The sequence below is a fragment of the Bos javanicus genome, chromosome 19, assembly GCF_032452875.1.
Source record: "Bos javanicus breed banteng chromosome 19, ARS-OSU_banteng_1.0, whole genome shotgun sequence".
In the NCBI taxonomy this organism is placed as follows: Eukaryota; Metazoa; Chordata; class Mammalia; order Artiodactyla; family Bovidae; genus Bos; species Bos javanicus.
Genome location: NC_083886.1, coordinates 21,076,544 through 21,087,852, shown reverse-complemented (window position 1 = coordinate 21,087,852; position 11,309 = coordinate 21,076,544). Strand labels below are relative to the sequence as shown.

At 38.7% G+C, this 11,309-nt stretch overlaps 1 protein-coding gene across 2 annotated transcripts in view; it reads right to left on the bottom strand.

Moving 5' to 3' along the window:
- Positions 1-616: 616 nt before the first annotated feature.
- The window catches only part of NLK (nemo like kinase), a 129,577-nt gene continuing 118,884 nt past the window's right edge, over positions 617-11,309 (bottom strand). For both annotated transcript variants that reach the window (XM_061390492.1, XM_061390493.1), the window contains exons 9-11: positions 5,307-5,505; positions 4,293-4,386; positions 617-2,393 (exon numbers count right to left, since the gene is read on the bottom strand). In XM_061390492.1, coding sequence (XP_061246476.1) covers positions 2,339-2,393; positions 4,293-4,386; positions 5,307-5,505 — 348 coding nt within the window. In that variant the 3' untranslated portion in view covers positions 617-2,338. The remainder of the gene's footprint in view (positions 2,394-4,292; positions 4,387-5,306; positions 5,506-11,309) is intronic.

The window sequence follows — 11,309 nt, the reverse complement described above, 5'->3', positions numbered from 1 at the left end:
GGGAACAGGTCAAACAAGTTTCCTCTAATACTTACCTATGAAGAAGTGCACATGGTACCTACAACCCCGAGTATTCTTGCTTTATCCAGCCTCAGGCAAAGTATTCTGAAGTTACGCGGTCTAACACGATAGGCTGGTACCAGACAGGCAGTCTGGCATTGAGTCTTGATCACACCACCACCCAGCTGGGACTTCTTTAGCCAGAAGTACCGCTGGGATGCCAGGGGCAGGAGGCAGAAAGGAAGCGGAGGGAGGGGTCAAGCCCCCTGAGCAGTCCACTTTTGTTTAATATAATGGACTCTACTATATTGGAGTTTGATTTCACATGAAAATAGGATTAAGAAAAGTTCAAAAACCACTGGGTTAGATAGACTCTAAGGTCTGGAAAGATGTTCAAATTGCATATAAACAGTATCTCTGAAATCAGTTAATAAGTTTTCAGTTATGTTTTTGGCAATCTAAAGTCTCTGAGGTTAAAAAAAAAAACCCCACAACTAATTTTCTCAAAAATTGAAATGGAAATATAAACAGGTAACGTCTCAAAACTTTGCAAATGCAGGCTGCAGACTATACTGAAGAGAAAATAAAGGAACTGAAATAAAATGGCTGACACATCTTTTTCAAATGTCACATTTAATGTTTTCACCACTGTACTTCAAATCTACATTGTACAAAGTGACCAGTAAGTGTGCCACGGTAATTGACCAACCTCTGAGATTGTACCTTTCACACCAGTGTCTTCTTGGGCTCTTTTGATACTAAACACGTTTCTCATTCAAGTGAATTGAAATGCTTCAGTTGGGTTGATTCTCAGGAGCCTCGTAAAAAGAAAACAAAGATATTGCACCATCTTTGTTTAGTAATTCAATGTTTGTTTCTTTCACAGCAAATAATTACTTCATTGAAGTTAAAACTTCCAAACATAACTTATTAATAGTCTTCAAATTCAGCTCAAATCACTCAAGATGAAAATACTCTGCTAAATACAGATAACTTACAATAACTTTAACAGTTAATTGTCCATAACACACACCAAGGTTTTTTCCTAGACCAATTTTAAGACGATCCATTAGTATTCCTTGTACAGGTGAAAAACGATCTTCAATTTTCTTGTCTTTTTATTTTTAATATAAAAGTTGGAAGGGACATTCAAGTTTCAAGTCTCCACATTGAACTTAAAAAAAAAAAAATAGTCATCATCAGCATGTGGAGGTAAACAAGCCAAGTTGTATAACTCCAGGAGGTAGAGGCCTTCAATTTGTATTCATATATACATATGCACAGAGGAATTCAGTGTTCCAACAGAAACAAGAATTTGTCAAAAAGTAATAAGTTATTTACTACTGTGACATTTCAAGACTCCCACAGCTTTGCCTAAGGACACAAACACATTTGACATAATTCCCTATGTGCCTTTTTTTGTGGCTTAAAATTTTTTTTTAATTTGTTTTTATCTTTATTTTTTTTACTGTCCAGTGCAGGAAAAGTCTCACAAAATTTCACAGACCTAAAATGTGCAAGCTAGTTCTCTCTCTATACAGCAATGTTGGGATTCTTTTGAAATTAGCCCAGAAATGAATTATTTACACACATGAAAGATGCATGCTTGGGGATTCTTTTATGTAAGAAAGAGCAGAAAAACTTCTAATAAAAATAGATTAAATATATATATATATATTTATACTGGGTAAGGAAAACAGAAGTTTTAGTCTCTCCTAGTCACAAACTCATTCTCTCTACCCACAACATTGGATTTTAGACAGCACACATCACCGGCACGGCGCTAATGAGAAGCTAATTATAGGGCTTGATCATTAGGTGGCATGCCCCCCTCCCCCACCCCCCCAGGTGCAGCCACGATCAGCTCACGTGGCTCCATGATTGGTCGCAGGCAAGGTTTCTAGATTCTTTTGTTTTAGAAAACCCCAAATTTTCAGGAATGGCTCAAATATCAAAATGTATGACTGTCCTTTGTGTGTGTGTGTGAACAATCTCACTTCATATTTTTAAAAAAGAAAAAACAAACACAAAAACCCCAAACTCCCAAATTTGGTTCAATTCTCTTTTGTTCTGAGGTGAGCCATAACAGCTGCACTAAATTCATAAAACATGTGCAACTCTGGGTAAAATATTTTTTCTTCTAAAAGCACAACCACTTTACAAGATTAAAAGTCTAGTAACATTTCTAAATATTATTCCTATCATACAAGTAGTGGTTGTTAATTTAAAACTTCATTAGTAAAATTACAGTACAAGCATGATTAACCTCCAGAATTGCAAATCCCAGACTCCAGTGGAGAGCTACATAACATCTTCAGTAGTACATTATCTTCCACCGTCACTCCCACACCAGAGGAGATGGGGGCATCTCAGATGGCTGAGCAACAGTGGAACTGGAAGAGAACAGAGATACGGTGAGCCGGCTGTAAGCACCACAAAAGGGCAGTCACTGCTGCCTGTTTCCCCCTTTTCCTCTTAAAAAAAAAAAAAAAGGATCAAGTCCACTTCTGGGGTTTTGTTTCACTTCTTTAACAGTGCATCTGTCCACCTCCAGAGGATATGGGGGTGAACAAATGAGACAGTCTGTGTAAAGTGCTTTCCACGGTGCCTACTTCATAATACGAATGGAAGCTATTATAAATAATCCTATAATCAACTGGGAAAATAACATTAAAGGATACAGAATTATCCATTTAAAAGTAGCTTCTCAAAATAAGGTGACTTTAAGCAGGGACCTATTTTGAATGAGCCTCATAAGCATTCTTTTATCAAGTTTTAATTGATAATCATTTAGCACTTGTTATCTGCAGATCTGTTTTGTCGGTTATTTCACAGGTCTGTCTAATGTTGCCAACTAAGATTATAGACTCGAGGCAGCTGGTGTCACCCTGCTTCCTTGGGGCCAGGATAATGAATAACTTGCACCTGAAAGGCATTAAAACACCTGACTGACTCGGTCACTGACTCTTAGGGAAAAATTTAAAACAAAGTAATTTAAAACCATAGAGAAGTAAAAATGCAACTTCATTCCTTCTTTCTACGGAAGCATACATGGAAAGAATGAGAGAGGACTTAAAAAATTCTTGACCTTGGTTCAGTAAATTCAATCCCCTTCAACACTATATCCAGGCCACTTAAAAGGAGGAAGTGTGAGGGGAAGGGAAAGAAAAGCGAGGAGGAGAGGAAAAAGGAGTGGGAGAAGGGCAGGAAGAGCATGGCCTCTCAGATCAAAGACACACCGCTCTGTGATACCCCAGCCAGACCTGTGCACCTTTTTCCTTTGCCGCCCGGCCTGATGTGAGCCTTTGTCAACAGAGGGCGCTAGAGGGGCGCTGCAAGGCCACGGCGTTAGGAAGCTGCTTTCCTTCCAGGTTCCGGTGTGCCTTTCTTCTGGGGTGGGGGGCGGGGGAGGCTTTGGTCTACCCAAACTTTCTCTGCTCCCAGCAGGCTCTGTGATGCACTAGCTCAGCCCACCCCTTTTGAAAAGTTTCTTCACCATCCTCCATGCTGTGTTCCTGTGGCAGCTAGCTACTCTCCAAAGAGGTCCAAATCTTAATAGCCTGGGGTGGAGGGGCTTCCTCTGAGTTCTCAGTTTCTCTCGGTTCGCTCTCCCTTGGTCCAGAGGGAGTCCTTGCTTTTCTGCATTTGCTACTTCGGACTCCTCAGCATCCTCTTCCATGCCTTTGAGTTGTTAGCCATCTTTTCCTAGTTAATGCTTGTTATTAAATTTTCCCTGTTCGTATTACTAGGTGGGTTTCTTTCTCTTGATGGACCATGATTGATACAAGGACTCAAGGAAAAGAAGAAGGAAAGGACAAACAGAAAGAGAATGAGGCTTGCTAGGTTCTAAAGGAGGCTTATAGCTCTTGAGCCAATCAGACTGTTGGCTTCTCTTCTAAAGAGGATATATCAGCAGTCCACCTATAAAACATGATTTTCTTGCTTGCAGTTATCATTAGGGTGGTGGGGATGGTAGTGGGAACTGAGGTGACCACGTCCAACTGCAGGACAGTGGCTGCTGCAGAAGGACGATCCCCATGCACTTGATCAGGCAGCATAATGGTCATCTGGGGAAAAACTGCCAAGGCAACCACAGTGAGCTGAAGCGAGAGTGGAAACACATGTTCTTCACATTTTACATGTGCTTTTGACTAAAGCCAAAACTCAGAAACTTTCTGTTGGACCTTTTATTCATGTTACTAATCTAAATAAAACAAGAAATATGCTGAATAATAAACTCACAATGGCACCCTTTCAATCCTAACAAGGAAGTTAGAGTTACACACAGTTACCTAATAAAGCTCTTAAAAGCAGCGGACTGAGGGTTGATGCAGAGAGGCACTCGGTTTCCTTTCTGCTGTTCCAAAATGAACTGGTGAATGATTTCTGTGGAGAAAACAAACATCATACAACCCATGCCAATTCGCAGGCCTGGGAGCAGTGGATTCATGGGTTAACTCTAGTCAGCATCTGAACAGCATTTCCTAGTGGTTTAGTTAAATCAAACACACACACGTCATCTCTCAGGCAGAGTTCAGTGGAACTTTCCTGAAACCGAGACGACAGGTGCTGCTGAATGCGGGCCAACCCTCCCAAGTGGCGTTACAGGGGCTGGAAATCCCACCCGTGGGAGGTGCAAAATAGTGTATAAATTTGAGAGTGCCTCTGCTGGGTTAGCATTATAAATGAGCTCTTCTAAACTGCTGGTAATTACTGCCTTTTTGAAAATCACTTAAAAAACTTGAGTTGGTATTTAGGTACATAGTTTCAGGCTGGTCACTTTGGGGACAATTCTTTTCTAAAATGTCCTAGAGCAGACACTTAAAACCACTCAGAATTTTGGATGTCATTAACCCCCACCCCGGTAGGAGATCGTGTCAGGATATTTTATGACTAGACTATCAGAAATCCTCTTCTTGTCATCATCTAAGGAATGATTCCCTCAGTGGCTGTTTATTCTTTTTAAAGCTCTGCATGTTATATAAAAAAGTCCAATATGTTTCATTCCATGCAATCACACTGAGTGAATACATATTAAATATATTGAGTCATAGTAAGTCAGCTCTAAAAACAAGAACAAAATGTTCATTCCTCTGCCAGACCTTCCCTTGGATATAAAATCAATGTTTTTATAACACACATAGCTTTCTTGGCTTATATACTCTGGACAAACGGCTATATGCAAGTTTTTAAAAATAAACATATAAAGGAGCTTTGATCGCCATCCAGACCTCAGCTTTCCACAGTCACATAACAGAAAATGTTATAGTCATCCCACCTGGCGGAAAGCCAAAAAACACACTTACCTTTAACCTGTCGAACAGAACTGAGGTTCTTCTCAAAAGTGTCATCGAATTTGGGGTTGGTGACGGGCTCAAAGTCACTGGTATAAACTCTTCCAGTAGAGGTGGAAAAGCAACATTTACACATACACGTGTGATATCGTAGTCGCCCTTCATCTAGGTAGGGGTGGGCTAAGGCATCCTTAGCGGATATTCTTTTGGACTGAAATCAAATTGAGAGACCAGCACATCAACACTACAGATAAACACAACTGTCCATACAGGATCTTTCATGAGCCACAGTGGCTGCTTTATACCACTTACACTTAATTTACAGTACATCCTGCATAGAGGGGTGGCTGCAGATGGTTGAGGGTAAGAGGACAGCTGAATTTAGAGGCAGGTAATATAGCAGTAGAGGGAGTTTTTGATGTAAGACAAGAAGCTACTGTTATAAACCACCACATTCTGCCAGAAAACACTTAGAAATGACTTTCTGCTAAAATCCTGAAAAGTTTCCTACCTTTAAATGGATGTGTGCAGGGTCAAAAATGAAAAATATCATGATATTTAAATATGCAATGCTTTGGAAGGGATACATTTACATTTTAAGTAACAGTTGTATTTTCTAAATATGTTTCAGCACTTAGAAGAGATGTGATCATGGTGGCAGTTTTACAAAGCTGCTTGAAACTTTTATCCTCCTGGACACCCAATCAACTTGAGCAAAAGCCTGACTGAAAGCTGCTGGGGTTAGGCAGCAGCTAATAGCCTGCATGCCATGTTTTGATATCCATCCCAGTGTGCGTATCAGCAGCCTGGGGTTTTCTGGCACTTCAGATCAGAATACTGAGTGTATTGGTTTCCAGTTACATACACCATAAACTTTTAAACTTGCTTCTCCATGAAAAAAGAATAAAGCTGTCCCTTCTTATAGCTCAGTGGATATGTCAGTACTACTGAGACAAAGTAGATTTTAAAGGATTTAAGGATGACTCAGTAGTAGAGAGGAGAACACAAACTGACCCTTGGCCCTGCTTCCACACAACACAACTGAGAAAGAGAAAACCATTTGCATTCAAACCCAAAATAACTGGATCCTCCAACTGATTCTGGTCCCTCAAATAACAGAACATTAAATATTTCCCTAAACCTGGATTCCCTAGAAAAACACGTTATCTCTGATTTTTTGCTATGCTAACATTAAAAAGCCATGTCATGACCTTTTCGGATATGCTAACAGCAGAAATCGGCCGTTGCTCCACCAAGAAGAGCTGAAGGTGAGCTTTACAACCCAGTTTTGTTCCTTTTGCTGCTGCTTGTGTTTTGTTATTTGGTGACAGCCCTTCTGAAGTCTGACACACTAACATGCTTAGCAACTAAACCTTTTCTTTTTTCCTAAATGAGTCCAACTATTCCCAGAGGCTCCGCTGGGATCAAGGTCTACTGTCAGAACCAAAAAATACAGGCCAGTACACCTTGCCTGGACCCCTCTGAGTCCACCAGGACTCAGGCTCCAGCCAGGCTCACGTGCAGGGTTGAGAGCTCTTTGGCTTTTGCCCACTGGTTACTGGCCAAGTCTATTTCTGTTTCTGAGTGAGCATGGCTGATCATGTCCAAACTGCTGGCAGCAGTGACTGAATCTGGGTTTTATCATACAACCATTTCTGTCAGGTGGCAGATGTCAGAAACTGGGTCCCTGTCAGCTGTGAACCAGCAGATGGAATCTGGTTTCACTGTTAGTCTTGTCTGTCTGGGGATTCTGGTATTCCTAAAATTTCAGATGCATACCTGGAGAGATTCTGGTGTTTTCCTAACTATGGATGGCATGCTCTCTGTGTTGTATGTTCTAACTATGGATGGCATGCTCTCTGTGTTGTATGTTCTAACTATGGATGGCATGCTCTCTGTGTTGTATGTTCTGTGTGCACTAGGCTCGGGTCCTCTGAAGTGTCTCATCTTACAAAAGAAAAGCCTTTGAACAAAAAGTAAATCAAATCCCTAGCATGCAATGATCAATTTTCATTTCTCTAAACAAATTAAAGTCTCTTTGGGACTTCTGGAACAAAGTTAAAGAAAGGAGACTGTCACTTTGTAAGGGGTATGAACACTGAAAAACTATCCTGTAAAACTGAAGTGAAAAAAAAAAATCACAAAACTTCTCAGATTTAATAGTGATGTTCTTTTGAAGTATCTGATGTTGCATAATTATGTCCTCTATGTTGTAATTACATCTTGTTTCTTGATCAACATTTGTAATAGGTATGGATACTTGTTTTTATGAGATTCTGTTGCTTTATCAAAATTGGCTCTTCTAAGTTTTGAATAAGAGTGATAAAATTTTCCATTTTACAAATATAAATGGATGTACTTTGTATACTTCTGAGAGGAGTTAATACATCATATTATGAGATCTCTTAAAATCAAATGGAGCAAACTCCTATTGCAACTGGCTTTTAGAAACAATAACAATATTAAAGACTATAAAAAGAAACGGAAAGATATAAAAACATTATTCTTCCCTATGAATGAAGTATTTTGGCTCTTTAGAAATTTTTTCTTGCTCAAGTTGTAACTCAAAGATTAAAAAAGCTTTAATTGTGAGCTTATTATTTTAATTATTTAAAATAATACTATTACTTAATTCCTAGACCACAAAGTAAGCAAAATACTTCTCATAAACAACTTAAAGGTTTTAATAATTGTATACAAGATGACTCTTTGGACAAATCAGTATGAGTTAATAGTTAATAAAAATTTTAAAACACCCACCTGTTTTCTTTCTGATTTTACTGTCATGTACAAATAATGCTAATACAATATTCTGGTTTATATAAATCTTAGGTTTTTTTCCCTCATAAAAAGCCTAATCATTTTGAATTTTTTTCTTACTGGAAAAATTATGTGTTCAACTAAATTAGATAAATGATAATAGGTAATGTGTTTCTAAAAAGAAATTAGTTTTTTGTATGCTAAAAATTCTAAAGACTTAATGAGTCAACTTAAAATTTAAACTCCTAATTCTTAGTTAACATTAAGACCTTACTAATATTGAGTTAATATGTGGTCTTTGGATATATGGGCAACATAATTTTAATATACTTAGGCTCTTAATATTATTAAGCAGCCATCGACAAAGTTAAAAAAAGATGGCAAATACCTTTGGGTTAAAGTACATATGTATTTAAAAAGCATGGAAGAATGTGTGATGAAAGAAAGATGTGTGTGTTAAGATAACAGATATGCTTTTGTTCATCAAGAGAAAAAAGTGAATAATTGTCTAAATTCCTAATAATTATTGTTATACTTTAAAAATATTGCTTATAACTGTTTATTGTCTTTAGATAAATTAAGGTCTCTGGAGATTTGTTTAATGTCTTCACTATTTTGAGGTAATAGTTAATTACATCTTTAAAAATTATTTATTATACTCCATCCTTTTCAGTATTGTTGGTATTATTATAATAAAAGAACCAGCACCTTTTCATCTTATCATCCCCTGGTTGTTTCTGCTTTTTCCTTATATTTGCCTAAAGGCTCCTGCTACAAGATAAAGATCAGGAGTTGAGTCTTCCATATGAACCATCACAAGGATCTCCGTAAAGAAATGTCATCAGGTACTCCTGACTGTCATCTCTGGGGTACAAACTCATGGGTACAGCTGCTTATCATCACTACAGACAGCCATAAGGAGCAGAAGTGAGGTAATAGACTGCTTAACCCAAGATCAACAAAATAAGAATTAACTACTTCAGACTAAATGGATTAAATAAACTTATTTAATTATGGTTAATGTTCTATTTTAATGGCTTTTTTTAAATCTCATTTCTTTCTTTCTAATGTATCATTAACTCTCAAATTTAACAGGATAAAATCAGAATGAAACATTCTTTAAGCTAGATACAGAACTCTCATAACTAGAAAGAAAAGAATCCCTAATAAATCATTCATAAACTAAATTCAGTAAGACCCTGTCCTCCTTATTAGATAAATCAAACCTCCTTATTGTAGATAAATCTAATTTGTAACTATGACCACACCAGAAGTTTCATTTAATTAAGTGTGACAATCCCACTGTTGAAGAATAAGGACTACATTTCACATGCAGAACTGGTATCTGAAAGGCCTCTGGGGAGATGAGCATGGCATCCACTCTGTGGCTTAGGAAAAGGACCCTAAGGGCTGTAAAGACTACGAGCTCTCAGCAGGTCACAGTCATTAATAAACGTGGGATCTCAGAGAAAGAGGATACCCTACAGCTACAAGAACTGCAGGTAAAACCTGGGACAGGTGAATTACAGGGTTCCTCATTCCTAATCTAAGTAGAATAGAGTAACATATGCTTGACAAATAAAAGTAAATTTAACCTCAGGGCCTTTAGAAAATCCTCTATGGACGACAAAAATTACCTCGGAAACCTGAAATCCATGTGCCTCTAGTTTTGTTAACCATACAAAAGGTCTTTATGTATTAATCAAAATCTCCTGTGAAAGCTATACACATAAACTTGCCAAATAAAATATCAAACTAATGACACTAAATCACCAGCTCATTCAGCAAGTTATGTGGCTGAAACTGTCCTCAATGGCAGGAATTTGACCACAAGGAGGGACTGTGCGAAAGAACTGCCACTTTGTCTTGCTTCCTGATCACTAAGAACCTCACATACCAAAGTAAACAAAAGGAAAACACCCAACAAAAACCCACTTTGTACCAGGAGATGTGATAGAAATAACTTGACCACTCCGTGATTGGTTCTTGTTCAGCCACTCAGTTGTGCCTGACTCTGCGACCACAAGGACTGCAGCACGCCAGGCTTCCCTGTCCTTCACCATCTCCCAGAGTTTGCTCAAATTCATGCCTATTGAATTGGTGATGCCATCCAACCATCTCATCCTCTGTTGTCCCCTTCTCCTCCTACCTTCAATCTTTCCCAGCATCAGGGTCTTTTCCAATGAGTCAGTTCTTTGCATCAGGTGGCCAAAGTATTGGAGTTTCAGCATCAGTCCTTCAATAATTATTCAGCATTGATTTGCTTTAGGATTGACTGGTTCGATCTCCTTGCTGTCCAAGGGACTCTCAAGAGTCTTCTCCAACACCACGGATCAAATGTATCAGTTCTCTGGTGCTCAGCCTTCTTTGTGGACCAACTCTTACATCCATTTATAACTACTGGAAAAACCATAGCTTTGACTAGACAGACCTTTGTTGGTAAAATGACGTCTCTGCTTTTTAGTACACTGTCCACGTCTGTCATAGCTTCCAAGGAGCAAGCATCTTTTAATTTCATGGCTGCAGTCACCATCTGCAGTGATTCTGGAGCCCAAGAAAGTAAAAGTCTTTTACTGTTTCCATTGTTTCCCCATGTATTTGCCATGAAGTGATGGGACCAGATGCCATGATCTTTGTTTTTTGAATGTTGAGTTTTGAGGCAGCTTTTTCACTCTCCTCCTCTTTCACCTTCATCAAGAGGCTCTTTTAGTTTCTCTTCACTTTCTGCTCTAAGGGTCATGTTATCTGCATATCTGAGGCTGTTGATATTCTTCCCAGCAATCTTGATTCCAGCTTGTGCTTCATCTAGTCCAGCATTTTGCATGATGTACTCTGCATATAAGTTAAATAAGCAGGGTGATAATATACAACCTTTATGTATTCCTTTCCCAATTTGGAATCAGTCTGCTGTTCCATGTCCAATTCTAACTGTTGCTTCTTGACCTGCATACAGGTTTCTCAGGAGGCAGGTAAGGTGGTCTGGTATTCTCATCACTTGAAGAATTTTCCAGTTTGTTGTGATCCACATAGTCAAAGGCTTTAGTGTAGTCAGTGAAACAAAGTAGATGTTTTTGGGAATTCTCATGCTTTTTCTATGATCCAACAGATGTTGGCAATTTGACCTCTGGTTCCTCTGCCTTTTCTAAATCTGGCTTGAACATCTGGAAGTTCTCAGTTCACATACTGTTGAAGCCTGGCTTGGAGGATTTTGAGCATGACCTTGCTAGCATTCTGGTTCTCCAAATAAAAGAACTC